This window comes from Antedon mediterranea, chromosome 10 (genome assembly GCF_964355755.1).
Source record: "Antedon mediterranea chromosome 10, ecAntMedi1.1, whole genome shotgun sequence".
Classification (NCBI taxonomy): domain Eukaryota; kingdom Metazoa; phylum Echinodermata; class Crinoidea; order Comatulida; family Antedonidae; genus Antedon; species Antedon mediterranea.
In genome coordinates this window covers 19,989,177-20,003,388 of record NC_092679.1, presented here as the reverse complement: position 1 = coordinate 20,003,388, position 14,212 = coordinate 19,989,177, and the positions used below count along the sequence as shown (strand labels likewise).

The 14,212-nt window shown below is 33.8% G+C and overlaps 2 protein-coding genes across 2 annotated transcripts in view; both read right to left on the bottom strand.

The window, feature by feature from the left end:
- The window catches only part of LOC140060999 (glia maturation factor gamma-like), a 133,808-nt gene that overhangs the window by 75,870 nt on the left and 43,726 nt on the right, over positions 1-14,212 (bottom strand). The window lies entirely within an intron of this gene.
- On the bottom strand, positions 5,035-10,069 carry LOC140060997 (cell division control protein 42 homolog). Its single transcript, XM_072107384.1, has 3 exons — positions 9,444-10,069; positions 8,876-8,934; positions 5,035-6,359 (listed from the first exon to the last, which is right to left on the bottom strand). The coding sequence occupies exons 1-3, from the start codon at positions 9,748-9,750 to the stop codon at positions 5,907-5,909; spliced, it is 819 nt and encodes a 272-aa protein (XP_071963485.1). The 5' UTR covers positions 9,751-10,069; the 3' UTR covers positions 5,035-5,906.

Genomic DNA, 14,212 nt, shown 5'->3' with positions numbered 1-14,212 from the left:
GGATGATGGGGATGTGGGGGTGTGTGATGAATGAAATAAGAAACTACAATTATAAATTAGTTTTTGTTAAGGTGCAGAGAAACTTTTGCACAGATATTTTGGTGTTGGATGTTTTTTTTTTTTTGGGCGTTAGGTCACACAAGGCCACCAAATGTTACGCCTCCCTTATTTTCTACAGGTCTTCTTTATTTTGAACTTTAACAGACCCTGGTTAATACAATAGAGGTACAATGGTTAATTATAAAAATTAAATTCCTTGAAAAGAACTTCTTTATTCTCTTTCTCATTCCTCATATCCCAATTTGTTAAAAACTTGATACAGATAATTTATTTTCATCCTTCACAGGAAATTCACATTTTTCTTCCATATTTTTTTTCATGTTTTTTTAACTAACCTAAATTATCAGTTATATAATTGTAAATATACAGTATTTCCAATGTATTATATTGTTTATATTTTTCTTAATGACCTGAATGAAAACACTCTAGGGTACATCAAAAGTATCTGTGACTAAATTAAGGTATATTATCATTTAACCGTCTTCCATTCCATCTCATCTTCCATCCCTAATTATTATTCTTTTCATCGCCAATCCTCTATCAATTCTTCATTTAAAATTTCACATATTAAAACTTACTTATATAATACATAACTCAAAAACAATATATCTAAAATGTATTTATACGTTTGCCTTACAACATCGCACATTTACATTTTGCTTTTATACTTTACGAGCTAAATTTACGTACCTTGGGATTTGTTTTCTCGTTTGGAGTGAATTATGCAATGCTACACAGACAATAACGCATGCACATAATAAATTTCATACATGCTGTATAATTTATATCATACAAACAAGTTTGTAAGAATATTTGTATGATTTGTAATATTACAATGCTATTTTTAGCTTTAATTGTCATACTGTTATAATACTGTACACATAACAATTTGCATAATGTAATATTGATAAATTTGCTATTAAATATTTATTGTATATATAGAGTATGCGATTACCGAGTCCAGGATTTTTATATAGAGAATGTTCTTCTGATGGTCTCTCATTTGAAAAGGTTATTTTAGCACAAGAGGGAGATTTGTTTGTACCCTGATACCCACTCCCCCATAAATATACCCCTCACCCATAAATATACCCCTCCCCCATAAATATACACTTCCCCAAAAAATATACCCTTCCCCCATAAATATACCCCCTCTCCCATAAATATACCCCTCCCCCATAAATATACACCCTCCCCATAAGTATCTCCCCTGAATAAATACCGTCTCTCCCATTTCCTCCCTTCCCCCTACCCTTTGTGATTACAATATTAGTAATGAATCTTATTATCTTTACCTATAATATATATTTTGCACTTTACACTATAATAAATTAATAATATTTCTGCATATGGATAACCTAGTATTTTATTAATCATGGATTATGTTATTGGAAGATAGCCAAAGCACAAACTGGTACTTGACAAATTTTCCAAGAAATATATAAGCCTTTAGTATAATGTCTTTATAATTTGTTTGTATTGGTGGTAGGTACTGGGTTATTTTTATGTTTTAACAGATGCATAATTTTGGTATCATTTTGGTACCTTGTTTGTTAAATTATCCATACATCTCACCTCCGTACGCAGGATTTTAGGTGGGTGGGTGCGGATTAATATATTTTGGACCATTTTCATAATATTGAGTACTTATTTATTTTAAGACCCTATAAAATGTGGACCATTTGCAATTTGCAAAATGTAATTTTTTTTTTGGTTGGAGATCCGGATAGAAAAATTGCAAATTTGGAACAAGCAAATTACAATAGCGTAATTGTTAATTTTTTTTTTTTTAAACTTGCATATGGAAATAAGTGTTCCCACAAAGATACAGTATCAATTAGTTTATGCAATTAGTTTATGCAATTAGTTTATGCAATTAGTTTATGCAATTAGTTTATGCAATTGGTGGATAGTTAAACACACAACCTACGTATTTACTTATGTATTTTTTTAATGTGATTTTTTATTTGGAAAAGCTCTTGTAATAGTTTTAATTTTTTCACAGAATTTCAAAGGAAATGTTGCAAACAGTCATGCGTTAATGTCACCGTTATGATTGACAGTTAGCTATCTGTGGTTTAGACAAATTCATTTGTCATAGATTAGATATTGTCAATCAAATAGGACTTGAAACTATGTGGTTTTGAAGATAAAATCAATTGATTTATAGTTCAGATTGTATAAAAAATTAACAGTACAGTTATATACAGTTAATATATATAAACAAGAGAAACAACAGGGGCACTGTTTTTAGTGGTTCAAAATCCTGTTTTGCTACAGTATACCAGAATTGTTAAATGCTTCCAAAAATAGTACATTTCTTGTTTACCCATGGATGCACGTGATTGGTTCTCATCTTGTAATTTGCATACATCTTTGTATTTATTTGCATAAATTATGTAAATACGTGCAAACTATGAATATGTCTAGTTAAATTATCTCAATAATCAATTTCTAATATTTTCGGATGTGTTCCCTCCACGCGGCTATGTGCCAATCGAGGTGCACAAATTAATTTTAATTTTTTTATTTTTATACATATGAAATGTCATGTGTGCCAAAATGTTTATTTTATACATCTTGCAGCTTGGTTTTAATATAACATAATATTACAACATTGCACCATGAACTTGTTCATCAAATCATATAATAAGTAAACACTCTCAGAATCCTCTGTTTGTAGAGCCTCTAGGCCTTGGTTTACTTCCTGCTCTGAATGGGAGATAATGAAATTTAATACTTCCCTTTGTGTTAACTGTATCCTGGAATGGGAGACACTTGAGGCCTAGCTTGAGGCCTATATCTTGTGTGTAACATGGAAATCATAGGAGATAATACAATTAAGTCCGGACCCTTATCTTTATAGCTATCAGGATTCAATGTGGTAGGCTACTGGGTGGAGGTGGATGATTAAGGAGGAATTGGTTTATTTTTCTATGGTATGATCAAGAAAACCAGTCAAAATTTCTTGCACCCTATAGCTTTAGTGTCCATCTACTCATCTCAATTTTCACATTGAGAAGCCTCTCTCTACTTTTACCAGTAAAACTAAAAGTAGATGATTGTGAGATCTTGTTATTAACTACGTCCGCACTAGTATTCTGGAAGAGAATATTTCTTTTGCATAGTTAGAATCATAAAGAATGTCAAGGAAGGGTACTTAACATAAAATCTTATTTCGGTCTTTGCATACAGCTAAATTTTAGCCAAATACTCGCTTTATGACAACCATGGAGGAAAATTTCCTTCATGTGACAACCACCTATTCCTTGCTTTATTATGGACTCATGAGCCCCTTTCTCACAGAGCTGAGTGCCAGGAATATTGCGGGAATATACCATTACCATGCCGGTATGGTTTTCTGTGAGAACGGGTCGTCTTGGCATCATGCCGGCACCATGCCGGCATCGACATGACCTGCTTTAGACCTAGTAATAATCTAGGGATATTCCCCGCAATGCCAGACGGGCATTCTATGAGAACGTAACGCCGTTATATTCCGGGGTTCCCTGCCGAGACTTCAGACACCTTGCGCGGTCAAGTGTATCACTTTGGCGCCGATTCAATTCAATTAACAATAATAATGTCGAACTGGAGGGATAATGAGATAAGAGAGCTGCTTAAAATAAGGGGACAAGAAGAAATTTGTAGCATAATCTATAGCAGGCCTAGGCCATATAGCTCTTTGTTGGTGCCTAACAACTAGCCTGACCCTTCGTCGCCTAGTAAATTGTACAGCCTTCTAAGGTGTTTTACAGATTGCCGATGACGGCTAATTAATTGCTGTAGGCCTACCTGTATAATATATGCACAATATACTGTACATAGCATGTATTGCATAAATATGCTATAAAGGAAGATAATAATCTGTAACCTAACATTCGCCGCCATATATCCCTAGACAAAAATAATAACAATAAAGAGACTTTTTATTGGCCGAATATGCCCGACTCCTTTCTCAGAGAAAGCCGGTATATACCGGTTATATTTCCGGCACGATAGTCCGATGAGAATGGGTATATGCCGGTAACGATACCGGCACGACGCCAGCACTGTACCGGTATATTGCAGACACATCGGTAAGAAAGGGGCTATGGAGGTATATACCTCCATGATTGACTTATATCATCCCTTATATTATCTGTATCTCTGCAGTGCAATCATACAAGATAATATTAATTTAATACTTCCTATTTCCTTTTATCTCGGAAGGTACCTCAATCCTGTAACAACCTGCTGTAGTCAATTCTCCCACGTTGTGTGTATGCCAAGATTGGCAGAGGGAAGTATACATGGCCTACCATACCAATCAAAAAATATTCTGTCCTTCACAATTTATATGGATGGTTTAGCATTATAGTTCACAAACACTATGGGAAAGCATACTCTAGTTGGTTTAGTCTGTGCGTGTACATCTTATTGACATTGTTATGTATGGCCGCGAGTATTTAGGAATTGATTTGTGAAGCGGTTACTAAGTACACAATACTTGAAAGTTAGTTTGTTTAGCTTTTAAAGTGGTACTAACCACAAAACTCATTTCCGAATTTATTCTAGGTCTTGTAGAAATGGGTGGATAGGAGTATCTATTCCATTTTATTAGCACAGTTGGGAATTGTTGTACTCAACTTTCAAACTCTGGTTCCGTTTGGTCTTCAAACTGAATTTAACCTTCCCACAATCAATGTATAAAAGTGTGTTCACTAAAAATAGTAAGCATCATCGATGGCTTTGAATATTAGCCGAGAGAATTTTTTTTGAGAGATAGAGAGAATTATTAGATAACCTTTTTCAAATTGGTTGTAAAATACTTGAAAGGATTTTCAAATATAAGTTCATATTTGTTTGTATTGCTAAGTTCTTCTATTATTAGGTCACCTTTATTATGATTGAAAGTGATTTGTTCCGTTCGTGTAGTTTCTTCATTCACTCCGAGCCGCCAGACAAACAAACAAAAGACTTTGAACTCAACAATTCATCTGTAAAACAATGCACTTTTATTTAATGCTTCGATACGAACATAAAGACGACAACACACCGCGCCATGTCGGTATTTACGAACTTGGTTTCTAAATAAGAACGAAAGTAATTATAGATAATATTACTGTCATTTAACAATACAGTAACTTGGAGTTTCATAATTCTTATAAAAGTTTTTAAAATGGATAAATTTAATTACATAGTAATCAAAAACCTTTCCTCTTAAAACAACGTTTCGTTCCCACTTAAAATGAGAATCAACCCCTATGTTCATTCCCTTATTTTGTACACATACATAATTTACAATATTCTAGTTCCCACAAAATAAATAAATCTTATATCTTTTAAACATATATACAAGCTCAAATATTAATTTACAATAGGCCTCAAATGTACAAAACATTTGTTGATATATCCGATTGTTTACAATTTTGTTCAAACTAACAACAAATCTTCAACGTTTAATAAAAATTGCAATCCATTTCATTATATTATTCAAAATAGTTTTTAAAATGTTTTGGATTTATAGATCTGTTTGTTTGGTCCAATCAGAATCCGTTTTTGAAAGTCTTAAGGATAGTTCTCCGATAAATGGACATAACAGACAGACAGACAGAACTGCCAAATCTCTAGGTACAGTACGATCCTTTGCATAGTTTTTCATCATGTTTGTACCAATTTTTTAATTCCTGTGGACGATTCAGCACTTCTTCCGCATCACTAGTGTAGAGCTTCTACAGTACTTCTTCCACGCCACTAGTGTAATGTCAATAAAATCATCACATTCGTTACACGCTTTGTATCAATATTCTACTTGGAATGTAGATGAAGATGACGTAAATTGCATCCAGAATTTCTCGTTTATCTCATACAATACAACACAGTTTTTTCCAAACAGATGGTTTTTGTTTCTGCGCTTTTAAGTATTTTTTGCCTAATTTGCTTTTCCTCTTCGGCGGTTCTGTGATTTTAAGCGCAGACAACATCGCTGCGTCAAACACTTCTTTCATGTTGTGTTGCGTTAATGCTGAACATTCTAAATACGACACCGCGTTCATCATCTTTGCTCTTTGAGCTGCCTCGGCCTCCGTTACGGGCCGTTCATTGTTTTTGGCTAAGTCTATTAAGATGTTTACATCAGTTCTTAAGTCGCATTGCGTTCCTACTAAAATAATTGGCGTTTTCGGGCAATGCCGATGTACCTCTGGAAACCATTTTTCTAGGACGTTTGTGTACGATGTCGGTGAAACAACACTAAAGCATAACAGAAACACGTCCGTTTGCGGGTAACATAGCGGCCGTAATGTATCAAAATCATCCTGCAAGACAAAAACAAAAAACAATATTTATTCATAAACTCTTGTTACTCAACACAAAGCATCATTTTTTCTTTTGTTTTGCAGATAAACCCATCAATTTTTATTATCTTCTAGTTTTACATATAGAATGTGACTGATAAGACTTTGAATGTATTTGAATTGAATATTGATATAAATCCTTAGAGGCTCAACGCAAAAACATACCATCTGTTACAACATCTCAATGAATCTTATTAAATCTATGTACGATTTAGCATGGTAGTAGAGTGTACCATATCAAACAAAGATTGTTTTATGTATGATTCGGTCATATTTAATTTTTAGTTTTTATTACCATTTTTTAAAATGTAATTCTAATATGTACTGTACAGCAGACTGTAGTGCAATGTTCTTATAACTGTAAATTTTTCATTATTATTACAATTTAGTGATTTTTTTTATTGAATTAGCTATGTTCAATAGTAAATTGTGGTTTATGGTTCAAGTGCTTTATAACCAGACATCATGAAATATACACCAAACACCATTACATTAGGAAAAAAATCCATAAAAAGAAAGCCAAAATTTGAACCCATTTAAAAGTTTGTTCTTTGTATAAATTTAGGAAATTAGTTGTATTCATAAAAGGATTATGTTTTGTTGTATATTTAGCTTGGAGCATCGCAGTATTTGCACCTTTGTGTGGCATGAATTATGGAAGTTAAGGCAACGTGGCCTCAGACAATATTTAGTAAGTCATGCGTTTTGAGACGCTTTTGTTGCTGTATGGGAAACCTGGCAATGAGAATGGAAAGCCCAACGGCAGTCAAGTTTAACAACAGTGAATAACCCCAAAATGGCAGTAAGTAATCTAGCATAATAAAATTTAATAGTATTTTGGTGAAGAAAAGATCTGAAGATTATGAACAGAAATGACACCATACATATTGTTAATAAACTTTTTTTTTGCACTAAATTCTGGTCTTTCTCTCATGGAATAGACCTAAAATTTAATAGTATTTTGGTGAACAAAATATCCGAAGATTACAGTCCACCATACTGCTGTACATATTGTTAATAATTTTTTTTAACTAAATTCTTTGCTCTCATGGAATAGACCCAATATACTTAATACTGCTATACTGTACTGTACGTTTGTTAATATGCTTTCAATTAATGTAAACTGTGTTCTGTGTTACCGAAGGTCGCATATGATTATAATTTTTTGTTACACCATGGTTTGACCTTCTGCCATTACTGGTGTAGTAATCATTAATGGTAATTATTTGCTATGGGGACCACCCTGACATCATCGTCCTATTATTATGCTGTTTATTTGTGGTAATTGTGGTCAAACTAATTATTAAATATTTCCTGTGATTTGAGTTACACCTGGTAAAATACTATATACGGTATACAAAATCAATGACAATTTTAATGCATTCAGTGGTGTAATTTTTAAGGCACTTTTTGAAAAAAAAAATTCTTATACACTACAGCTGATTGTGTCAAAATCTCATTATTACAGTATATCACCCATACAGTATAAAGTAATTTAAATTAATTCATTATATTGTATTGTAATACTAAACAGAAAATTGAAGTGCTATAATCCCAGATTCATCTTGATTGTAACAGGCATCTGTGTCAATTTAACCCATGGTGGTCAAAGATATAGGTCACTGGTTTAATTGACCACAAAGGTCATTATTATTATTAATGTTACAGCACATCTGAAGCCCTTTCAGGTTTTATTGAATCTTTATAAATTGATAGACGGAATTTGTATATACAATTTTATTAGAGTAACAGTGATTTTTTTAGAAATAATTAAAAGCAAGTCTACCATACGACCAGGTGCTATGTTGACATACCATTACCACACTGTACTTCCTAATTCTACATCTGGATTTTAACACCTTCCAATGAAGCATACAATTGGCTTAACATTTTTGTGACGTTTTCAATTTTTATACATTTCTTTTAAATGACCAAAAATGGTGCAAGTTTCACTCTTATTATAATAATTTTCTTAATCCTAGAATTTTTATCCAATTATGGTTGAAATCATGTGGAATGCTTTGTTGCAATTTGATAACTATAAATATTATACGTAACCAGTTAAGCTGGCTTGACTGTATTTGGCTTTGTATGAAATATGCAACATCAAGGTTCGTGTAACAAGATAAATCAATAATCGTCGGATTAACGCCACACTATTTTCCATCTCAATAGTCTGCAAAAGTTATCAAATTTCTGGCCGATGAATAGAATGACGGTGTGTATAAACACTGTGGTGGGTGTGATATTTTGTTTTTGGATCGATGCTTGGTATCATTTGAAAGTGATGTTTTATTAGTAGACTAAAAAGGGTATGGTTATCGATAGGGTTGTTTACATAATAATATTACGCCAATTAGTGATTTAATTAACTCTTCCCAACCCCCACTTCCCCTTCTTTTTACCAAATGTGTCAACTTGTTCAACACTATTGGTACTTTTAAATTAAAAAATGTCCTTAATTTTTGTTTTCTTACCTGTCCGGCTGTGTCACAAAGTTGAAATTTTACTGGCTGACTGTCTACTTTTAATACAACTACAAAAATAAATGAAAACAAAATATTAAAAATATGTGTGGATTTAGAGAGATAAAAGCCCAAGGCTTAAGTTTTTAGGTCATTTGGCAGTCAAGGTTAGGGCTAAAACACCACCTCTCGCTGCTGGTCCTCCAGCATCCAACCGTGTCGTTAACAGGTCGCGTTCCAGGGACAAACTTAATTTCAATAGATGTATGTTGGAGTTAATGCTAAAGAGGTATAACCTGAGTGCGAACTTTTCCCATTAATAATTATAATTGTATAGACATTGGCGGTTAAATTCATTAAGTCAGACATTAGGTCTCGGTTCTGTATTTTTCTCAACAACACCCACAAAGTCCTCCCCATGTACTCCATAGAGTTAATTCTACAATATAATAGTTTGGCATAAGAAATAATAAATAAAAAACCTGTACTGTAATTTTAATATTCCACAAATGAAAAAGGCCTAGGCTAGGCCTATGTTAGTATAATACAATTTTAGTTTTTATGCAAGCAGTAGTCTTACCTGAATAATTATCAAATGCTGTTGGTACATATTCTGTAGGGTACCCATTTGTAGTGTAGCTCACAACTAGGCTAGTCTTGCCTACAGCACCATCGCCTAGCAAGACGCATTTTACTGTCCTTTCAACCTTCTCGTCTGCTGCTGTCTGCGATTCTAATTCCTTGAGTTTCTCATTAGCCATCACCAACTTCTTTTCATTACAAATCCAATTATTATCACCATTTGAAGCTTGTACGTACGGAGGCATTGCTTTGCAACGAGTCGAATGTAAGTCTCGAAAATCTTTAGTACAACTTGTTAAAACCATTTGATGTTATTTAATTAATATGCAAGACCTGCCAGCATCTCTTCTAACAATGACTTCTACTTGAACTTGATTGGCGGTGTGGTTGGATTTCTAACAAGTCAAAAAAAGCACCACACGCTTCAACACTACAAAGTTAAATATCCAAGAAGAATGTGTAAAGCAATTATAAAATCCTATGAGAAAAGCTACCGGTTTTCTAATTAATAATAATTTGGTTAAAAAAAACACCGGTCCTCTTACTAGTGAGTAAACTTTACAACTAACTTCAAAACGAGGAACACTTGTGCTTTAAAATTCACCGACAGTTCCGAAACCAGGAACTCGGTGACTTTTCGTTTACATGCAAATGAACTACCGACACGCTTTTCCCACTCAAGCTAGCTCCGCCCACAAAGTTTATAGAGGGCGGCAACAAACTTTTTTACAATACAGTATTTTAAAATAGCACTGGCGATTATTCGGTGTATTGTATAACGATTTAAAAACATTGTTATGAATTATTATTAAAAGTATTATCAATTTCAATTTATTAAATAAAAATCGTCCAGAAATTGAGAGAAGAGCTAAAAAACAATAACACAATACGAATAATACAATAATAATTATACATTTATTTCCATAATTGGTAGAACGATGTTTTTAAAATTTATTTTAACAGTGTAAATTAATGCAAAGAAAACAGTGCTATTAAAACGTGTGTGACGTCAAACGTATCTAATCATCAAAGAAACAATAATATTTTGTGTATTATGCCTATATTATCTATTAACTCACACTTTCCAGCAATGACATGCACTTAAGATCCACCTACGTCAGTAAGTTTTACAGACAAGAGCTAATGTTATGTTTTCACTTCCTAAAAAACAGATAACAACATAATGATACGATAGAGCTATTCTACTGTCTCACCAATTCGGATATCCAGTATTATCCGCCGTATAAAAGACCGGCCTTAATGACTCATCGATGAAGAGTTAGGCCTACCGCAACAATACCATCACCAATCAGTGTAACAATTGGACCATCAAATGTGCCTTTACTTTCCGATGATTAATTTGTATTATTCATGATGAATGTATGAATATTAATTATGCATCGACGGACGGCAGACAATAAATAAATCTAGGCCTCTGATCATCGGTAGCAGACAAATAACGTGTTGGAGCTACTGTGCTCTCTGAATCATCCCCCACATACTTAGCACTTGTATTATCAACCCGACTTGGCCTAGAAAGTGTGTGTTACAAATAACGTGTTTGAGCTACCGTGCTTTCTGAATCATCCCCACATCATATCCATAATGATGTGACTTAGCACTTGTATATCAACCAGACTTGGCCTAGAAAGTGTGTGTTGTGATTCATTCATTCATTCCATTCAAGCTCTTCTTCTTTACTTTATTGGTCTGTGGTTTCTCTAAGGGTCAAGCACCTTAAACCACCGGTCAAATATCAATTGCCACAACTTATAAGCCTACTTCTCCTTTGTATTTTTAGTAGGTCTACTGGACTACAGGATACAGTAATCAGACACACTGACTTGACTACTGTATAGAAACTTCTAGCCAATCCGATCGTGACGTGTTAGAGAAAAAATATCAACCCAGTGTACCCTTAAAGGTATCCCCCAAAAGGGGGTTGGTTACCGTTTTGAAGCATATTTCTCCTCATTTTGTTTCATAGGAAAGTGTGCTAAAGTAGAATGTTCTACTGTGTTTATTTTAAACTAGGGGGGTTGGGGGGGGGGGGTAATTCTCTACAAGTAAATTAATAATAAGATGATTAAAATAATGACCATAAAATAAACGCATTAATTCGTCGATTTTTAACATGTGGCTTCATTCCACGAAATATATTAATAATGTTCCACAAAAAAAGAAAAACACGACGGAAGTGGTTTTATGTCTAATTAGCGGCCTTTCACTTGTTCTTGGAATCTGTAATTAACTTGATTAGGCGTTTAATTATACCTTCTACCCCAATATAGGCCTACAAAGAAAAGGCGATAAGAATGCTGTTGTTTAGTGTATCATTTCCAGTACAGACGAACCTAAAGTATACGTAGCCCTAAAGTCTGTCTACACATTCAAATTTGATTTATATATTTTGATGACCGTCACTAACATTTTAAGCTCTGTCCACACTATCAAACTAGTTTGACCAATTTGTGATTTGCCCAAGTATGGTAGTGATATGACATCATCGTGTCCACAATGGGCACAGATCACATTTGTTTTGTCACATAAATTTTGATAGTGTAGACAGAGTTTAACTCGATACATTCCCGTCAAATGATAGGCCTATTTTACGGTAATCGAGCAGGAAGTTTATTTAGGAGTTAGGCCTTAGCAGGATGCTTAAGCCAGTGAGGCAGTTTTGAGATGTGTGGGCTTATTTACGAAACACCACTTAACGGATTATCCTCTCGCATTCAAGCTTGTCTCTTGTAACAAGATAATCAAGCTACTAAACTATCACTGCGGGGATTTATTTGAACAGGGACGATTGGATTGATCACCTCCATGGATTGATTGTGTTAAGGATTGATTCAGAAACCTAAAAACAACAAGTAATAACTTACTGTAAACATTAACATTAATTAGCAAGCATTCACCTTATGGTGTATTGTTGCATTTAATCCGTTTTATGTAATCTGCGAAAAGCTTTTAAGAAGGAAGACACAATGAGTCGGATTACAGAATTCCGGATTACGCGGGGGGATGGGGGTCCCTTGTCAAATGGACACAGTTACAGAACCCCTATTTGGAACACCCCCACTGATGCACTGTACATTGTCAACAAATATTATTTTCATATATTATAATAATATATGGGCCTTTTTGCATCTTATTAACCTTTTAACTGTGTCACTCGGTAGAATTTCGAGTACTTGAAATCGTTAAAACATTTACGATGATTATTGTGTACACTTCGTGATGCATAATGTATTGTGTAAACAGACATTAAATTATAATCTGTGAAGAGTCATACGTTATAAGGTTGATTCAGCACAGCAGTTGTGGAGTTATCATATGCGTACAAACCGTACGTTACAGTCATATAAAACAAATAACAAATAACACAGAACGAAAACATACTAAAAATGTTTACACAAAAAATATAAAAAATATATATATATAAATCAAAGAGCTGCATAGGCAGGATATAGAAAAAAATCAAGATCAAATAAGTTAAAACTGCCTCAATATAGATTTATTTTAACGACATGTTTCGGGCATAGCCCATCATCAGGTGAAAAGAATTGTAACAAAGGATAACATATATAAGTCACAAAATTACATAATAAAACAAATCAGCCAATCAAAGATGTTAACAAACAAAAGGCATAGTTATAAAGGCACGCCTCCAAAAGCTATGGTGTAAAAAGCAGGAATGGTTGCTTATAAAGCAGGAAATTTAAAACAAAGACAAAAGCTTCAAGTGTAAATAATTGTTAATATGTGAATGTCTCTGGCAAAATTAATGTTTAAAGGATCTAAATTGTACATTTATGCCGGTAGGGGCAAGAGTGCCAAGCTTTACAATTATTCTTTCTTCTATAATTCTACGAGATGTCTCAGAACCATTACATACTTTAACACCAGAAATAGTAATATCCGAAAGGGAATGCTCATTATTACAAAAATAGGTGGCTACAGGTAATCCGGGAGTCTTTAGTTTAATAGACCTTAAATGTTCTACAAACCTATCACCTAACCTGCGTTTAGTTTCACCAATATAAAGCATATTACATTTAGTACACGAAATACAATAAACTAGATTTCTAGTGGTGCACGTAATACGATCTGTGATCACATAATTACCAGAAGGTCCTACTATTTGGTTTGAACATGAAACGTAATTACATGTCGAACATCTATTTCTATTACATTTGAATGTTCCAGTTGATTCATTACCTTGGTTTTGTAATTTAGATTTAACTAAAGTGTCTTTAATGCTTTGATCACGTCTGTAAGCTATCATGGGTGGTTCTTGAAAAATATCTTTTGTAGCGGATTTATCTTCAGTCAAAATTGAAAAGTTATCGCGAACAATGTTAATAACCTTCTTAGGCCCTGTTCAGACCCATGGCGTTAGACCGTTTTAGCGTACGACGCTAAAAGAATGTGTGTCTGAACAGTTGGGGATTAGCGTACAACGCGTCGTACAACGGTTGTAGCGTTGTAGTGGAAAACGGTTGATAGTACCGTTTTAGCGTACGACGCTACTGTAAGTCAACGTTGTATCCAATCAGAACGTTTCCTGTTATGACGCGAAACAAGGTTTGACCTAGGCTGACATCTTGTATCGTCAATGTGTGAGATGGATTTCAATAACAAAAAGGCCAGAATAAATAAGGCCTAACTACACTACAAATACAACTGTTACAAAGGCTACAAACTACTATCAACTGATTACTATTATATTTTCTAACAAATGACATAAATACATGCACCTTGTAT

Coding starts and splice junctions, on each gene's coding strand:
- LOC140060997 (XM_072107384.1), bottom strand. CDS start 9,750: ATGGTTTTAACAAGTTGTACTAAAGATTTTCGAGACTTACATTCGACT. Junction 8,935..9,443: donor AGCATTTGATAATTATTCAG/GTAAGACTACTG, acceptor TTATTTTTGTAG/TTGTATTAAAAGTAGACAGT. Junction 6,360..8,875: donor TTTGTGACACAGCCGGACAG/GTAAGAAAACAA, acceptor TTTGTCTTGCAG/GATGATTTTGATACATTACG.